The sequence below is a fragment of the Trachinotus anak genome, unplaced genomic scaffold (assembly GCF_046630095.1).
Source record: "Trachinotus anak isolate AG129_WGS33_773 ecotype Australia unplaced genomic scaffold, CSIRO_AGI_Tana_v1 ptg000019l, whole genome shotgun sequence".
In the NCBI taxonomy this organism is placed as follows: domain Eukaryota; kingdom Metazoa; phylum Chordata; class Actinopteri; order Carangiformes; family Carangidae; genus Trachinotus; species Trachinotus anak.
The window spans coordinates 18,207,567-18,226,449 of record NW_027273870.1 but is presented as its reverse complement, the minus strand read 5'-3'; the positions used below and the strand labels follow the sequence as shown (position 1 = coordinate 18,226,449).

Below are 18,883 nucleotides of genomic sequence, written 5' to 3'. Positions count from 1 at the left end.
TGAGTGACTTTTCCATTGAACCCAACCCCCCCCCCCCCCCCCCCTTACTGTGCTCGGTGCATACATGGCCATCACTAATCCGCCTCATTCCCATTTCCCAGCTGGTGTATCTGCCGCACGACTGCCAGAGACGCCGCCGCCCTCAGTTCACAAGAGATGACGGCGTGCACGATACGAGGTGAGGTGCTCGTCTTCGCATTTTACATATCTGCGGGGATCCCGTCGGGGGTAGCGGTCACAGTAGCTGGCTACTGTGTTTTTAAATGGGAGGTGGAGAGTTGACTGGCAGCTGTTGGTAGGAGGCAGCTACCGGCGATGCGTCTAACATCGGACAGCGCTGGTTAAATTTCAACTGTAGCTACACCAAAACGTGGAAGAGGAAGTCCCGTTGAGCTTCACTGTATTTACCGGCGGCCGGGTCAACTACACCGTTGACATTAACTTCGGTGTTAGCTTACATCGCAGGCGCTTCACTCGACACCCATGTTACTTAAAAAAAAAAAAAAAAACATGAAGAAGTCGTGTGGCGCGCCGTCGCTATCCTAAACTAAGCGTCGGTTGGTCAGGGGATTTCCGGTTGAAGGACAGTGTAATGTTTGAGCGATTTTGGGGGAAATAAATCCTTACTAGCGTCAGTCAGCTGGGAGCAATGAGCACCCTCGTGTCCGATAATGGATCTACCGACTCGGTTTATCATATGGCGCACATTTAACTCTACACTAGCTAATTACTGCAGCGCTAGTTGTCTCTGTTCCTACATTAAACTGAACGAAAACGCCAAGTCAACCCATCCTCTAACATGCAGTTTACTTAGCTAGTGAGCTAAATGGCAACCGAAACATAAGATTCATTGTTGGTAGTTGCTAGTTAACTTTAACCTACTTGAGCTAACGCTAGCTAGATGTGCCATATGGCCGACCTGTAAGCATTGATTAGTGTGGTCTGTTCACAATTGGATTAACCAGCGTCTGTCACCATAAGCAACTGTCAAAACATTGTAGTAGTTAGGTTAGTAGCACATGATTTTTCCCAGCGTTTGTGTGTAACAGAGTTTGAACTAAAGCTGTTGAGAAAAAAAAAATGAGAAGAGAATGTGCTTGTCAAGTGGAAGAGATTTACTTGACACACTTAGTAGGCAGCATGTACTATCACCCACATATATTCTCATTTAGGTAATGGTCATGTTGCTTGAACTCAGGTTTCATGGCCAGAGTCAGTAGTATTTGTAAAATTCAATGACAACAATGTCTTTTAGATGTTGTCATCTTTACTGTGAAGCCTGTCTGTTTGGCGAGGTATAGACCAGTGTGTGAGATTAACTTTATTTCATGTCATGCCAATTTCCACACCTGTACCAACATCACTGTTCTCCACGACTGAGTAAACAGTAATTTGTTTTCCGACTGATAAAGCCATGCTGTGTGAATAGGAGCCTGAGGTCAGAGGTGGACATACAGAAGCATAAGTGAACTGCCCATCAATGGCCAACCCCACCCCTAAGCTTGATGCACTGTGACAGAGAAGTCATTGGACCAGAAATACTCTAGCTAATTGCCATGGAGGACACTCAGCCCAAACCTGCTACCCCGGAGCCGAGCCCTGCACCCAGTCCTGCTCCTAGTCCAGCGCCCAGTCCTGCACCCAGCCCACTGCTGGACAGAATTGCTTTGCCTGCAGCAAACCATGTGGAGGTAAAGTATTTTGCTAATAAGAATCTTCTACACTAATTACTCTGGTGTAAATGTGTTGTATTCAGTTTTTACTGTCTCAACAAAACTGAGAAGTTTGCTTGTACGCCTGATAATTGTTTTTTTTTTTGGGGGGGGGGGGTTTGCAGGCTGTCAGATTTCTGATTTGGGTTTTTCATTATTCACTGAATAAGAAATTTTAAGCCACATAAAAATGATCTTGTTATCTGCTTCTGTGTCATTCACATTAGCCTGCGGTTTGTTGTTTTAATGCCTCCATTTTTTAAATACTCTTCCCAAACCTTGTTAAATTGATTGTCTGCCCTACATAATTTGTTCATCATTTGTGAGAATTGATTGAAATGCAACCAGAGGCAAGTCTAAACTTTTTGCCAATGTACCCAAGTGAGCAATATGACAAAGAGGGTGTTCTTGGAGTCAGAGTTATCAGCTTCTTGGGCAAGCTCATATCTTCACTTTATTATTTGCCAAGAAACAGTGGCTTGTAATCTGCTGGTATCAGGTACCTGTGTGCCAGCAGGTTTCGTAATGAATATGCCACAGGAACATCTACCAGTTTTCCCATCTTTCCATAGACACTGCATTCATATGTGTGTCAGTGGGACACCTTAGATCTGACAATCTGTGTGAGGTGCTTCGTTTGTTTTGACTAGTTTGACTGCTCACTTGTTAAAGATAATAAATGCAGTGCGGTGAATTTTGGTGACAGGAGTGATTTAAGTAATTTAAAAGCCATTCTTTAGTTTTTAATCTGCATTAATCATTATAAGTGAAAAGAACACAGCGGGATATCACTCAGCTCATATGTTTATAAAAAACATTGTCTATGAAGACAAAGTGTTTAGGCAGATTACATGTTATCACTGGCCTGTCCTTCTCCATGTCCTGATTCTTCTTCCTCCAGCACCTAAATGTGAACCAGATCCAGGTGGTGGTACGGCGCTGCTCCAGTCCAAATGTTACAGAGGAGACGACCTATTTCATTCCTCGAAACCCTTTGGTGGATGCCGGCACAAACACAGACCCACCAGTGGTCTGCTGCCCCTTGCTCCACAGATTTTGTCCATGTCCTCCAAGAGGCCTCCTGGCCTCTCTCATTACCAAAGGTAATAAAGCAGTGGAGGTCTCCGTGGCCTTGGCTAATCTTTCACTCAAGATTAGGCTCAAACTGCAGATGACATATTTTACTTGTACGCTCTGAAATCTATTAAATGCAGCCATGTTGTAAATAAATAATAACAAGTGTAGAGTACAATTATGATAAATATATTTAGACACACAAACACTAGTACTTTATTTAGATTCTGAGAAAACTTTAATCTAATTACCTTTATATTCATTCATACATATATGCAAATAGATGAAAAAGGTCTGATGAAACCAACATACTGTCATAGATAAGGTGTTGGCTTGAGAGCTGCTGCGCTAACCCAGATTACTACTGTAGTTTTATGTTCACAACAGCCTTTTACAATAGATGGGTACTCCATCAACACTGAACGCTGAATAGCTTTATCTGTTCACGGAACAGCATTGTTTTCTTATGAATGGCATATGAGGACGTTTTTGAGGTTGAAAGTTGTTTCACAGCAAAAATTTCGGTAATAATTAATTTATCTGTCGCTCTCTTACTCCCCCACTTCTTTCTTCTCATAATGTGTTTAAAGGAATAATCATATCATTGTTTGCATTAACATACCGATGTCATTCTCCTCTGTCCCCTCCAGTCCTTTTGGCAGCTGTGCTCTTTGGAGTGGTTTGGTCTGTCACAGAGGACGAATGTCTTCCAGGGGGAAACCTGTTTGGCATCACAATACTCTTCATCTGTGCACTTGTTGGTGGCAAATTGGTGGCTCTCATCCGTCTGCCCAAGCTCCCACCATTCCCACCACTCCTCGGTAAGGCAGAGAATTGATGTGTGTTTAAGTATTTAATGCACTGGTGGGTTTATACAAGCCTTACTTTCATGTTTTAGTTACACAGATGCCTCCACCAGGGTAATATTTAGTAACACAATAGGGAAGGGAAATGTCTGCTAACTTTCTGTCAGAGCGGTCAGACAGATTAGAGGTGGTAATGGGTGCACTATGCTGTCATGACGTTACCCATAGTGGCACCAATGTCTTACTACAGACGCCTGCAAATATGTCACAGCCCTAACCTGAGTATTCGCTATGTAAACTGCAAAGAATTGTATTTGTTATAGTTCGTTAGAGTCAGAGTTTGAGCAACAATTTAATTACTTATTTTCAAAAAATACTCAGGACTCACTGTGAGTTTCATGCATCACAATGGAGGCACTTGAAATAATCTCAAACCAAACTCAAATGTATTTGAGCAGCTGTTGATTTACATGAGTTGGCCAAACATATCATCCACTGGACCACATTACACTAGGACCAATGGCTGGCTTACTCTCCGTGTCCCTTGAGTTCATACTGAACTTGGAAGAACCGCTTTTTTTGCTTTTTTGCACCAACCATTTGGAACTCGCTACAAAACACTTAAAAAATGAATGCATTGGTAACTTTTGGTCATTTTAAATCCAAAATTTCTAACCTTTTAACTTCTGTTTGTACCTGTTTTAATTGATCTCCTGTATGTTATTTATTAACTGTATTTATGTGTTTGTTTTAGTTGATTGTTTCTCTTTTACTTTGGATCTTTTTATTATTTGGATTTGCTCGACGTCATTGTAAATGAGGGCCTCGCCCTCAATGACCCTCGAGTTTAAATAAAGATAATATAAATTTGTGTTCACCTTTGTCATTGATAGAAAAAAAACAAGAGGGAGATCTGATTAACTGTACAATCATGTGACTCACTTCCTTCGTTCTTAATCAAGTACAAGATAACTGCTGGTGCATTGGGTTTTTCTCAGTTTTGTTATTTTGTGTTTTGCCTATATTTGTCGTATTGTTAGACTACATTGCTACCGTCTTGTTAACCTGAAAATGCACGTCAGTGATCCTTCTGTTCATCCAGAGGTGTTCATCCAGAGACTGTTTGCATGCATCACTAAGTAGGAAATACAATCTATGTGAACCTTGATCTGACTCTGGTTAAATAAGAATGGGTTACCCAAGGTGAGGTACTGCCCTTATTTTACATCAGCAGTGCTGACTTGCAATGAATCACAGCTGATGATTATCTTCTGTGATCAGAAGATAATGTAAATGTCTTCTGTCCTAGCAACTGGCAGTGGTTTAAATGTAATGTAATGTGAATTCCTGGTGTCATGAGTTGGGAAATGTAAAAAGTCTCTAACTGCACCCCAACGAGATAAAAATCAAGGAAACTAGAGCTGCTCCTCATTCACAAATAACATCAAAAGGTTGAGTGAAGTACAACTTGGAGTTTATTTTTCTCTAAACTTCACTTTCCTGTTTTTCTTTTCTTTTCTTTTCGAGCAAGTCCTCAAAAGAGTAGCCTAGTGTACAAGTTCAGTGTCGATTCATGTGTTTTGAAATTTCTTTTGGCATCAACTGCCAAGAGGATTTCTGTGTTATAGAAGAGTCAGTTATCTGACCCCACTCACTAACAGTTTTAGATATTTGCTATGTATGCATTCTTTCCCTTATTATAGTTTGACATGTACATCCATGATGAGGAATCTGTTAAATTTCACATCATTTCATTATTCTTAATAATGTGTTGATTTCTAATAATGTAATCTGTCATGTTGTTTGTTTTGTTAACAAATTTACAGATGAATCATGAGGTTTTAGAGTAGGTTTGGATATTGTTGAAACCTGAATTATCAGTGTTATGACACATAGCTCACAGCCCACACTGAGCCTCATAGTCTCAGGTGTCCAGCTTGAGCAGCGCAAGTTCAAAAAGCAACAGGTGGTCTTTATTGTTGTTCTGTAGCTCTATGAAAGACAGTCCTAAAGAATAAACAGTATTTCATGGTAGAAAGGATAGTCTTTCTTCTCACACTGTCTGTTGTGCTGCAGGTATGCTCCTGATGGGTTTCCTGCTGAGGAACGTCCCAGTTATATCAGAGGGGGTGCACATCAACTTCAGATGGTCTGCATCACTGAGGAACATTGCTCTGGCTGTCATTTTGGCCAGAGCTGGTCTCGGGTTGGATCCCACGGTACATCTCATGCTCTGCTACTGCAGCCTAGTATCTGCAGACAGATATGTTTAGAGACATATAATAACTATGTTTTAGTCTCGTCCCTGTGCATATGGCTTGCCTATACTGAAAATATAATTTTTACTGTTACCGTTTAATCATTGAGCCTACAAATTCTCAAACCTATTGATAAATCCTGAACAGACTTTACCAGTTTTTTTCAGATTGTTAAACTCATATTGACCAGCAGTCGAAAAAATCCAGAGTATTTAATTTCCGGTGTTATGAAATAAGTAAAACCGAGCAAATCTGAGCCTCGGTGAACTAATGATTTAGTGCTGCTAAACATCACTTCAGTGTATATTTGTACAGAATTTGATAAATTACTGTTACAAACTCTGGATTTATGCATGTATCTGTGCTGTCAGGCTCTGCGGAAACTGAAGTCCGTGTGTGTACGTGTGGCAGCTGGGCCCTGCCTGATAGAGGCTTGCACCATAGCTCTGGTCTCTCACTTCCTCATGGACTTACCCTGGGTGTGGGGCTTCATCCTTGGGTAAATATAACACTACTCACTCCCCTTTCTGTCCCCAATCTCCATTCTATATGTCATAAGGACAGACAGACACACACACACAGTTGCTTGTTTCATGAATGTGTTGGAGTCAAATATATTTAACATTTCAATTTCAACATTATTTTTTGACAGTAACAGTGAGAAGCCAAGACATTTAGTTTTGCATGCAGCAGATCGGGGAACCCTCAGGTGCTCTTTAAAATGAAAAAGACTAATCACAGAAAGAAGATTCTTTGAGCATTTTTAGGCAGAGCAAGGGCACAAGTTATATTAAAAGCCTTTATTTAATCAGGCATAAAAAACACAGACCAAGTTTGACCTCAAGGGGTCTCTTTTTCTCATCTTCTTCTTCTATCTTCCTAATCAAAAGAAGATAATTCATGGTGGTCATTATTCATTCATTATTTATTATTTTTAATTTACAACTGATTAGTATTTGCACCATACTGCCATTACCTGCTGTGTGAGCAGACTGTCCCGCTCTCTGTGGAACAGGAGCGTTTTTTTCTAGCTGATAATTGTGGAGTGAGCATGTCAAGATTTAGAAATAAGATATGGAAGGTTGACTGACAAACTACAACTCACTGTACCTACAAGAAGCATGTTCCCATGAAGCAGAAAACAGCAACACACTGCTCCCTGAGCATCACTAGATCACATTACACTCTCTAATCTACACACAGTTTGTCTTCAGGACTTGTGAAAGGGCAAATTCATCTACTCTCAACAATAAGATTTGTCTATGGACTATGGCTGATGGACTTTTTTTTGTCCGTCCAAAAACTAAATAAAATACAAACCTTTGTATTTCTTCCATGGTATCATTCATGTGCTATCAGTACATTCAAAGGAACTTGCTTTATTCACTGATGGTCTGTTCCCCCTCTGAATGCTTTGCTTATCAGTGGTTGGAGCGTTGATGGGGGCCAAAACAAATATTTTTGTTCTGCACAATTCAGATGTCCATTTCTGAGTCAGCTTCATTTTAGAAACAAGAAAGATAACTGTCACTGTTAAACAGTGTAGTCACTTTCAATTCATTCTCTTTTGAGATTCGTAGCAGAATTTTAGTAATAACATGTTTTAGAATTGAAAATCAAGTTTATATTTACAGCACAGTTCCGGTCAATAAGCACTCATGATCAAGGCACCATTGAAGAATCATAATTGTCATTCTAGCAAATTGGAGCCCAGTATCTCATCTCAGTTACAGTATAAAGGATATTAAAACCTGCTACACTCAAGTGTATTCAAAGGCTGATGTTTTCCAAAGGAATTTCTTTATTTGTTATGTCTTTGTAGGAGTAAGTAAATTCATAAACACTCAGTCTCCTCCACATTGCAGGTTTGTGCTGGGCGCTGTGTCTCCAGCAGTGGTGGTTCCCTCCATGCTGCTGCTGCAGAAGGACGGTTACGGCGTGGAGCAGGGCATCCCCACCTTGCTGATGGCTGCAGGCAGCTTTGACGACATTCTTGCCATCACTGGGTTCACCACATGCTTGGGCATGGCCTTCGCCACAGGTAACTTGCAGATGTGTGTGTTTGCGTGTGTGGAGACATGGAAGGAAAATGAAAAGTGCTGAATACAGTGCTCTTTTTTGAAATACAACACTATCTTATCTCCAGGTGAGTGGTATCCTGTACAGTGTGCTGCTGTGTAGGTCAACACTTTTTTGTGTGTAGTTTGTCAGGAGCTCAGCAGAGGGTGTACGTGAGCTCTTGTTAAAACATAAAGGCTTTCTGTGCCAGTCCACAGTGCATTTGTACCACTTGTAAAGTCTCTGCAGAGCTACACTTAACCACATGTAAATAAGAGCATACATTTTCACACAGCCAGTGACACACATTCAGCTGTTTGTGTTGTATCACTTGTATATTGTCTCTGCTGATCTTTCTAGGCTCCACTTGGTTCAACCTCTTGAGAGGTGTACTGGAGGTGGCCGGTGGGATGGTTGCTGGGATTGTTCTTGGCTTCCTCATCCAATACTTTCCCAGTGTTGACCAGGTAAGCATAGTCTCAGCAGCATTACCATGACATCAGCAAATGTGAATGTAACAGCTTCAGTAGAACCAAAAAATGCCTTTGAAAAAAGTCAGGGAAGTGTTCTACTTCTGATTTAAAACTCTGAGGACATTTAATGAAAAATATACAGGGTCAAGAGTTTCCTTACATGACAGATATGACTCTACCATCTCACTTCAGAAATGTATATTCATAACTTGCCACACTCAAGGTGCATGAATCACTACAGAATGAAGACACATACCACTATATATAAAATGTCATCAACCACCTGATATCTGCCAACACTATTAAAAGTGCAATTTTGTATTTAAAAATTTCACTGTAGTGAAAGATTCTGTATGTAATCAGTGACTGTCTTTTTCTCCTAGAAACACATAGTGATGAAGCGTTCCTTCTTGGTTCTGGGTCTGTCCGTCTTTGCCGTGTTCGGGAGCGGTGTGGCTGGGTTTCCTGGTTCTGGAGGCCTTTGCACCCTGGTGTTGGCATTTCTGGCTGGGCTTGGCTGGGGGACGGAAAAGGTAATAACACATGCATACAATATCTGTCACACATGCAGCATATTTTTCAGGCCTGTAGTCACAGTTGTCAATCTTGCAAAATTAATTTTGAGGTTGGCACAAAAGTACATTGCATGATGAACTGTTAGAAGTGTTTGCCACTTCCAAACCTGTTATTCTTCATCGGTACATTAGTCAGTGTGTACACTGCTGTGTGTCGAAGATAACCCAACTAAACGTTTTTGTGTGTTCTGTTTTCTTAAGGCCCGTGTGGAGGAAGTGGTAGGGTGGGCTTGGGATGTGTTTCAGCCTCTACTCTTTGGACTCATTGGAGCAGAGATTCGAATCTCTGAGCTGGAGGGACACACAGTTGGTGAGTCGACCACACACACACTCACACACACACACTTCAATATGACACACAGTGGGATGGCTGCTGTCACGGCGAGGGATTCAAATATGACAGTATGGATGTAAATGTATTTGCATAGCCAAAAAAGAAGCACAAGGAGAGCTTTAATCTCTCGATCTGTAAATACTGAAACCTGAGTCAGTGATAGCTAGCACTCTCATTCTGTACTTCCATAGTAGTTCCTGTGTGGGGGTTACTTTGGAAACAGATCTTCCAGAAAAAAATGTGTTCCTGCCAGAACAAATGGGAAAAGTATCATATTTTGATATTCTTACAGCATGACTTACATTTTCTGGTTAAATAATATATTAATAAGGATAAACCGTGCCAGAAATCTTCATTTGCTGGAAAACAATTTCAGAGCCTCATCTTCTCTAGGAACATATTTATAATATTGATATACTGTATTTATTTAGAATGATGTACATTATATTTGTGCTTTGGAAGGAGCTCTGTGTGTCAAGGACAAGAACCTGCCTGAACTCTCTCTGGATCATTAAGAAAAAAAAAACTGTGCTGCTTTTAAACGAGATGACAGGAGCAGATGTGGTGGGTATTATTAAAGCCTACACTTGACACACTGTCTGTCCTTTTATAATCCTGCTCCAGTCACTTTTCCAGATGGTGCTATGCTGTGCTAAGGTTGAACCCACACTTCTGGTGTTAAAAAGCAGCAAAAATCACCCGTGACATCTCCATGACTCTTGTCTTTTTGTCTGTCTAGGTCTGGGTATAGCTTCACTGCTCATTGCCCTCCTGGTTCGAGTCCTGTTCACCTTTGTGTGTGTGTTGTGTGCGGGCTTTAACATGAGGGAAAAAGTGTTCATAGCCCTAGCGTGGATGCCCAAAGCCACAGTGCAGGTTTGTCAGCACTGAAATATTTGTTTGGAATAATTTTGTGTTCTCAGCTGAGGATCTGAAAAACAGTGTCTCTTTTCCTCTGTAAACATCTAAATTAAAAGTACATACACTGAAATATTAGTTCAGTTTCAAGTGTTCCCTCATGGTGCCATTGAATGTGTTTTGGTGAGTGAGCAGAGAGGAAACACTGCTTTTATCTTATTCCCTTTCAGGCAGCTATAGGCTCCACAGCTTTAGACATGGCCAGAGCAAAGGACGACAAGCGGCTGCAGAAGTACGGCATGGATGTGCTGACAGTGGCTGTGCTGGCCATCCTTCTCACAGCCCCTGTAGGAGCTCTTATTATAGGGCTTTCTGGACCTCACCTGTTACAGAGACCGAAGAACTCAGCCTGTGGTGAGCGAGTCAAACCCAATTTATCAGCTTTTTTCTTAGGTAGGTAAAGTCCTCCATTCAACATTTCAAATCAGCTCAACAACCCCCGTCCAGCTTTGCTTCGTAGTTGTGTTCTCGTAGTGAGTATCCTTTCCCTGCAAAGCTTTTGCCTACTTCACCTTTGTGCTAGCTGCATCCACTCAGAGAAGATTTGCATAGCCTTAGGTTGGCTGTTTACCCAGTCACTCTAGCCTTTATATGTTTTACATCCACACAACAGTAGCATTGTTGCTGTTAGTGTAAGAATATTGGATTAACCACTGGGTAAAAGAGCAACTCATGAATGTAGACTTGTCTTTAGCAACTTGTAATTCCTGTATGCATGTCATCAGGCTTTTACTGAACATTTCCTTGTTAAATTTTCCTCCTGTCTCTTTCCCATCTTGCAGGAACTGCAGCAGGAGGTGAAGATGATAATGAAACTCCTGTCACCTATGAAAGTACACTCTGACACCACCCGTCTTCATCCAGCAAGCGAGGACATTTAACGAGACTTTCGGTGTGCATTCGCACCTCAGCTATTTGAGCTTTCCTTTAGCCACCGAGTGGCTCTCTTTGTCTCTTCATCTGCTGGTCAGCTCCTCATGCTTACGATGCTGCAGGAACACATGAATCACACTGTATTTATAGCTTCTGGTGGTTTCCAGGCCTCAGGCTGCAAACAAATGACCCACATCCAAGCATCTGCCCTGTCATGCTGTATAAACAGTATACAAGAGGTGGTTTTGGTTCTGGTCCCAAATGAACGTTTATATATCTATTTATATCAAATAAAATCTAATATATATCAGTGCAGGTGAGTATGGTTTACATTTTTGTAAAGGTGGCTATTGTTCCTGCCTGTCAGATTTACTGAATCCACTATATTCCCATTTCCCATTTTTTTTTTATAACTACATTTCTGTAAGCTATTCACTGTACTTGAAAAGGCAATAATGCTGCATTTTATTATAAGCCATTTCTTTTGGAGGGCTATGTAACTGAATGTACTGACAGTAGCAATATTTTTTGTTTTTATTTTTTGTATTAAATTAGACTACACATTTGACACACGTCAGTCTTTAGGTGTTCTGCACTCGGTACGTTTTTGCAGCTATGTGTTTGTGTATTTTTTTTATTACAATATGTATTAGCTGTTTATCTTGATAATGAGAAGCAACTATTAGCAATTATTTTAAATTTAACAGAATTGAGTAATAGTTTTTCACCAGATATTCTTGAAACAATAAAAGAAAATACCAAAAATTGTCAATCTCTTGAATTTTGTTGTGGGTGTATGTAAAGTACATTTCTTCAATGTAGTGAATGCACAGTGCATATATTTATAGTTTGTATGTTTAGTAGCGACCCTAATTTGGGATTTAGGATTTGGGATTCAGTTTTTGGTTTTTTTTTATACAGAAAACTTAGCACAAACGACCACCACTACTGATGAAGTCACCAAATGACTTCATACACACGTCATGCATCTGAATTGTTGATGAATCAGATGTTGAATTGAATTCTTGACTCTGCAAACAACCACAGAAGTTGGACTCAAACTATTGCCACTGTGCTCTGTTAATAAACATGACTAAAATACTGATAAGGCCTAGGTATTGCTGTATTGTTAAATTATTTTTGCAAAGTACTTACAAAAAATACCAACTCACTTCAAGTTTATAAATACTTGAACAAGTGAACAACTTGAGGCTGTTGCCTACAATAATGGGAAAATATGATCCTGAAAAAATTAGTGACAGACACATTTAGAAAGGAGTGTACAACGTTTCCTTGTCATTCATTTACACTTTTTTCAACTCAAGGTTATGTGAAGTGTTCCCCAGTCATAACAGTGAAAGAAGGGAATGAAGCAGCAGTTGTGTTTGCCAAAACTGTTGAGTTAAACATCCTGACTTTTCCTTTACACATTTTACACTTCAAGTGCAGAATGAATGAATTCCAGCCGTTATCTTACAAAGGTTCATAAACACACAGTCACTCATGAAAATACAGATCTGACAATACAAACCATTAATGTATAAAATATTTCTGATGAATTAAAAAAGAAATGCTCCAGCAGGAAGTCAGCTATAAACAGCCATTCTGACAATACAGAGGCTAAAAAAAAAAAAAAAAAAAAACAGCAATGGTACACAGCAAAAATATTATGCTGCATAAGTTACATTGTCAAACCTCAATAGGGCAGTGAGGTTAAACCTGTATATAACTGGATATTACTTAAAGGCGCAGTGGTTCGAAATGTTTGAAGGCAACTCAAACAAATGTAAAACTCAAACGTTTAAAGGCTATGAACAAAATATATTTGAAGAAGAATAAGTAGCCTCCCATACACACAATAACTTATAAGAGAGTATTTCACATCCTGACAGTACGTTAATATTTGGCACACAGAAAATGTGAAGCAAGAGAAAGAGAGCTAAAAAAAAAAAAAAGTCTGGCTGCTAAATAACGAAAGAATCGTCCAAACTGAAAACATACAGTGCAAAATGTTGATTACAGGTTGGACAAGTATTAAGTATTTCATTTAAACAACCATTTAACTCGGAATAACATTTTTACCCTGATGGGTTTGTTAGTCAACATAACAATAACTGAAATTATGTTTCAAGTTTTCCCCTCAAAGTGGTCCCGAGGCTTTGTAACTGATTCCAAAAAGATTGAGACGTTAGACGTGAGACGCCAGCAAAGAACCTAAAATACAGTTTTCACACAGTGGGATTGTGAAAGTTTGTATTTTATGTGTTAGGACCACTTTAAATAAAGACTCAGGAAGTTCATTTTTCTGACTAACATAAACATAACACAAAGATCAAGACAAGTTAAAAAAAAAACAAAAAACTACAGACTGTTAAGAAATGAAAACTAAAGACTGGGGAGGTGAGAAGAAAACTCCCATTAGTGGTTGATTATAGTATCTTCTTTTTGAGTATGAGCGGTCCCACGTTGTCTCCAGTCAGCTCGTTGTGCTTTAAGTGTGACTTGTCACAAACAGGAAACTAAAACAGGAAACAACTTGATATTAGCTGATCAGCAAGATACAGAAACATAAACTCCACCTTAAAAATCATGAATGCATAGAGGTCAGATGGTCAGAAAATGACCCGCCAACTTACAGTTTTGGAGCGCCAGCAGCGACAGTAACACACATTTGCGCTGTTCAGGTCCTCAATGTCTATCTCATTGACCACTTTGGGGTTCTCCTTCTGGATCTTCAGGTTGATCAGGCTGTCTCTCTGCTTCTTCTTCTTAGGCAGAAATGGGCGAATGGTCAGATAGCCCAGCAAAGCCAGGATACCCAGGAGAGGCAACAACCGGAGCCACTCAGACACTAAAGACACGGTGCAAACACATTAGCAAAAACAAAGGCATGTCCACTCCGGAAAACAGTGTTTAATGTAGCAGTGGTGTTTGGCCCTGTGGGCAGTTTGGGGCCTTCATGTGCACACGGGCAGCTTTGAAATCTTACAATTCAATTTAGAGCTCACATAATTAGTAGAAAACTAATCAGCAGCTGTTTTGATTATTGATTACTTGCTTTGGTCATTTTCAGCAAAAGCAACAAACATAGTTCCAGCTTCTCAAATGTTAAGATTCCCTGCTTCTTAGTTGCTTTCTGTTGTTTGGACAAAACATGCAATTTGGACATATTCTTGGGCTATGGGAAATAACGATGGACATTTTTCATTATGACATTAATACCATTATAAAAATATCAACTGACATTTTATAGATGGAATGCATAAATGATCGATACAGAAGAAATTATTATATTATTAACACATAAGACCACTGAATAAAGCTGTTTCACGTTAAAAATCAGTGTTTCTCCAACGCTTTTCGTTGGCGGACACAGAATGTCTCGGAGGGGCCATCGTTTGCTCAACTTGTTTCTCCAATAACTTAAGATCCAGAAGTTCGATGACTAAAATCCTTCATTTGATTAACACATATACACTGGTTAAAAACCAAGATCTAAAAAGAGTATTGTAAAAAAGGGACTTAAAATAATGAAAAGACTGTTTTGACCGCATCTGGCGGACAACCACAACGCCAACGCATGTGCAAAGCGGATATGACGCCATTGACGGGTGACCAAGTGAAACAGATCGTCACCTTGATTAAAATGACAGATTTCTCAAGGTTCTGAAAATTGCTGGAAACATTTGGGACAATGGAAGTACACAACTCAAAATACAGTGTACATGTAAGAAACATTGCTTTCCACTATATGCACCATATTTCCGTTTGTTTCCTACCATGTGCTGGGCATGATCTGATAGAAGATATCTTCAAATACCACTGTACTCATCTAGGTTTGATGTTATACTATACATATACATCTTTAGCCATGATTATATATTTTATTATGAAAATGTTATAAGCTAAATTCTGCAAATGGGTAGATATATAAGAGAAATAAGGTGATTCTAACCTTTGATCCACCTGCTTCCATTTTTCTCCCCATCCCGTTTAGCTGACTGCAAGGTAGCACACAGTATCTGCTGGAGCAGCTATAGAGACCCAGTTCACCTCTTACTGCATTTCTACTCTATTATACTGAGTGTCATCTCGCACCAACAGCTATCAGAGCCCACTGAACTACACTGAGCTACACTGAGCCCAGGAAAGTGCCATGGGAAAACCCGTCGTACTTGCCCCCATACATGGAGAAGACAGACAAGTGAAGCACAGTGAGGATTAACCACAGTTATATAATTTTACAATTAGCTATGCGTTAGAAACCAGCTCCTGGAACTTTTGATAATACTCTTATGGCAATTAAAATACTTCCAATAAAAGGATTTTGATGCCTAATGGGACATTGCTAATCCCTAAGCTCTTTATGGAATTATATTCAGTGTATTTTAAGTGTAGGAACACTTAATAAATCCTTAAACTTCTTATCTGAACTAAATTGCTAATTTATGACAAAAAACAGAAATGGGTTTTATCTTCAGGCAACATCTGGAAACATCAAACTTAAAACTGGCGCCCATAATTCTAGGGCTGTAACAAATCCTAATTAGTTAGTACCACAATCACTAAACTCACGCATTCTCGATGTTCTTTGGTTTTATGGCCTTCTCAGAGACGCACCACTCAGATAGTTCGAACATGTCATTTGTCACAAAAATATTTCAGCAATGCATGGCTATTTTTGCTTTTTGACGAGGCTAAATTTGGCACTTTCCAAAGGTCTGTGTTGGCTGAAGGGTCAAGCTGAAGTGGTTGAACAGCTTCAAGATGCACTTTCACTGCTGTATCCACTTGCTCTCCTTTATTTAAAATGTAAAGCTGCGAAAACATTTTATCTTCTTTACCGTTTCAGTGCCATGTTGACTCCTGCCGTTGAAGAGTTCCAATCAAATAATGCATTAGCTGTGGTCTTTTGTGTGGTGCACGCCATGTGTGATACCAGTGTGGTACAGATAAGATTTATATGAAGAGATTTCTGGAACTTATACGTATGCACTCATCCAACTTTTTATTTCCCGAAACCCACTCTGACACCTAATCTCAGAGAGTCGGATCCAGTACCAGTGCTCTTTCCCCCCAAACTTAAACTCTGTCAATCTCACTGCATGGAACTCACCCAAATGATTTTAACGTTGGGTATCAAATGGTAGTGGCCTGCCATGACTGAATGAGTGTAACTGATAGCAGAAACATGGAACTTGATAATGGCTCTGATTACGAAGTTGGATTTAACGTGAAATGGTCACTTCATGGCTGATACCCAATCTACTCAATATCAGGTCATCATCAGCAGCACAGTTATCGATCCACCCCAACAGATCACTACATTCCTAGAAACTGGTGCATTGATATCTGTTTGATTTGTTTAATTTCCTCCACGTTTTCCACGTTTCAGTTAAGGAGTGCAACGATTTTTCTTTATGCATTGATCTAATGATTGATCTCTCAGTTAATCGTTTGGTCTATGAAACATCAGAACAGCCTGAGGAGATGTCACCTCAGGCCGTTCTGATGTTTTATCTAATCAAATGTCTTGTTTTGCCTGACCGCCAGTGCAAACAACCAAAAATGTAAATTGAATATAGAGTAAGATGAGAAAAATACACACTCTCCCGTGTGAGGGGCTGGAACCATTACCCTTTTTGGCATTCATATAATTACATGAAAATGTCCTGTTTATTACTGATCATGGGTCCAAGGACATGGTCACAGGCCTGAAAACGTTGTGAAACAAGGGTCTTGAAGCAGACTGTGCTTTAAGACATGTACTGCACTCTCTACTTCAGGACTATCCTGTCTGTGCATCACTTGATGGGAAGGTAGCTACATATTGTGCGAGAGGCTCACAAGCGTTGGATTTCCAATTGCTGGGGTATAGCAGGACATCAGACACACGGCAGAGGACACGCTGCAACTTTACAATGCAGACACTTACTGGTTAAGGTCAAGACTGTGCACAGTATTGCTTTTTTTTTTAACAGGTGCTGCCTTAAGGTCATTACTAAGCTGTCGTTGCTAAAGAGAACTACAAAGTAAAACGATGATAGAGTTTAGCAGGAACTAAGGAGCAGCCGAGGACACAGCAAATGTTTGGTAACACACACACACACACACACACACACACACACACACACACACACACACACACACACACACACACACACACACACACACACACACACACACACACTTTCAGCACGACTATCACTGTGCTTTCGCTCGCATGCTAGCTAAGGTAAAGAGCTCTGTCCTGAAAAGTGTCCCCGATGAGCTCAGAAGTCATCTTTACAGCACAGCCAGGAGTGCAACACAACTGCTGCTAACTTACCTGTTAACCTTGTAAATCCGCCGATCGTCTCCGGTAGCGGAAGCCTCTTGAGGTAGGCTGGAAGCTGGACTTTTATTATCCTTGAAATACTTTCTAAAACCATCTTGAGTTGCTCAAATGGACAGGTTTGGCTTGAACAGTTCCTAGGGTTCGTTTATGTCATTGCGTTCATTTCTGAGCGCATATTGTCACCGGTACGTACCCTCCTCCCATAAAACTCGAAGTGGGCCGAAATAAAGCGTAGATGGTTTCGTGAATAAACGTAACGACGACCTATGACGGTAGAGAATGTGACCAATCAGCGTTGGAGGAGTTGGTGGCTCCTGATAGGACAACTTGAATTTGGCGTGATGGAGGTGGTTTCTGACTACTTAAAGTGCTCCTTGTAAAACTCCATTTTTAAAGACGTAAACAAAGTAGCAAAAGACAACACAATAATAAAATATTATATCTTATGACAAAAGCAGTGTGTGACATTGAGTGTTAATAGAATACATGTATTCTTGCGTGCATTTAATGTTTTAATAAAGTTTGTTGACAAAATTACATAGTAACTGTGACATTATAATCTCTGAACTAGTAGAAACTGTGATCCTGTAATGATTAGCTGTTAGGGGTACAAGCTCCCCATGATTTAAAGTTACCTCTCTGTAATCACTTGATCACTATTCCATATTCCACAGTCATGGTTTCACCCCACTAGATTTTCCTCAGACAACAACCCAAAATATATTATATTTATATTATCTTATAACCCTGTACAATATTTTCCTCACGATGGAAGAATAAAAACTCACAAAACGGAAATACTCAAGCAAAGTTCCAGTTCCTAAAAACTGTCCTATTTATAGTAGTTATAGTAAGTGAATAAATGCACTTAGTCACTACCAACCACTGACTCTTGCATAATAATTGTAACTATACACACAGCATACATGGCCAATTCAATTCCTGGCAAACTGCAGAGAATCCTGTTCTCTTAGCTCCCCATCAGCACATTTTCATATACAGTCTCTGGTCACATGTGACTGACAAGAGGAAGTACCATAAAAAGTGACAACACACTGCATTTAATATCAACCACAAAACTGCTCAAATACTAATGAGCTAATTTCTCATATAGAGGAATGTGTCATATAAGATTTGATTATATGTGAAATAAATAAATAGATTATTTTCTTTGAAAACTAAATATTTTAGTAAAAAAAATTACAATATACAGTTAAAGCTCTGGAAAAGGTTTTAAGTGGACCTTTTTCTACATGACTGTTTCCAAGGTCAAGAATTTGTTTAATCAAATCTGTTTATAATAATAATAATAATAATAATAATAATAATAATAATAGTAAAAATGTATCTATATATTTATTTATTGTTTTGTTTTGTTATTTTGTTGTTATTGTTTTTGTTATCAAGGGGCGTTCTGGGTGACATTTACTGAAATTATCCTTGTGACTGATGTGCCCCCTAGTGC

At 39.6% G+C, this 18,883-nt stretch overlaps 2 protein-coding genes across 4 annotated transcripts; one reads left to right on the top strand and one right to left on the bottom strand.

The window, feature by feature from the left end:
• Positions 1-44: 44 nt before the first annotated feature.
• LOC139635783 (sodium/hydrogen exchanger 9B2) lies at positions 45-11,846 on the top strand. 3 transcript variants are annotated; one of them, XM_071503232.1, is made up of 13 exons: positions 45-178; positions 1,430-1,691; positions 2,614-2,815; positions 3,437-3,607; positions 5,669-5,811; positions 6,222-6,349; positions 7,716-7,891; positions 8,269-8,375; positions 8,765-8,914; positions 9,158-9,266; positions 10,030-10,166; positions 10,379-10,562; positions 10,991-11,846. In XM_071503232.1, exons 2-13 carry the CDS (start codon positions 1,557-1,559, stop codon positions 11,050-11,052), a joined length of 1,704 nt encoding a protein of 567 aa, XP_071359333.1. In that variant the 5' UTR covers positions 45-178; positions 1,430-1,556; the 3' UTR covers positions 11,053-11,846. The 3 variants fall into 3 exon arrangements, with proteins under 3 accessions (XP_071359333.1, XP_071359332.1, XP_071359334.1); XM_071503231.1 differs by lacking the exon at positions 45-178 and having other exon boundaries at positions 10,379-10,601; positions 10,991-11,202; XM_071503233.1 differs by lacking the exons at positions 45-178; positions 10,379-10,562; positions 10,991-11,846 and adding an exon at positions 9,753-9,854 and having other exon boundaries at positions 10,030-10,167.
• A 396-nt stretch (positions 11,847-12,242) lies between these two features.
• Positions 12,243-17,635, bottom strand: cisd2 (CDGSH iron sulfur domain 2). The gene is made up of 3 exons (XM_071503238.1): positions 17,410-17,635; positions 13,718-13,932; positions 12,243-13,600 (listed from the first exon to the last, which is right to left on the bottom strand). Exons 1-3 carry the CDS (start codon positions 17,510-17,512, stop codon positions 13,511-13,513), a joined length of 408 nt encoding a protein of 135 aa, XP_071359339.1. The 5' UTR covers positions 17,513-17,635; the 3' UTR covers positions 12,243-13,510.
• Positions 17,636-18,883: the final 1,248 nt, after the last annotated feature.

Coding starts and splice junctions, on each gene's coding strand:
- cisd2 (XM_071503238.1), bottom strand. CDS start 17,512: ATGGTTTTAGAAAGTATTTCAAGGATAATAAAAGTCCAGCTTCCAGCC. Junction 13,933..17,409: donor CGGATTTACAAGGTTAACAG/GTAAGTTAGCAG, acceptor CCGTGTCTTTAG/TGTCTGAGTGGCTCCGGTTG. Junction 13,601..13,717: donor GCTGCTGGCGCTCCAAAACT/GTAAGTTGGCGG, acceptor TTCCTGTTTTAG/TTTCCTGTTTGTGACAAGTC.
- LOC139635783 (XM_071503231.1), top strand. CDS start 1,557: ATGGAGGACACTCAGCCCAAACCTGCTACCCCGGAGCCGAGCCCTGCA. Junction 5,812..6,221: donor GTCTCGGGTTGGATCCCACG/GTACATCTCATG, acceptor CTGTGCTGTCAG/GCTCTGCGGAAACTGAAGTC. Junction 8,915..9,157: donor TTGGCTGGGGGACGGAAAAG/GTAATAACACAT, acceptor TGTTTTCTTAAG/GCCCGTGTGGAGGAAGTGGT.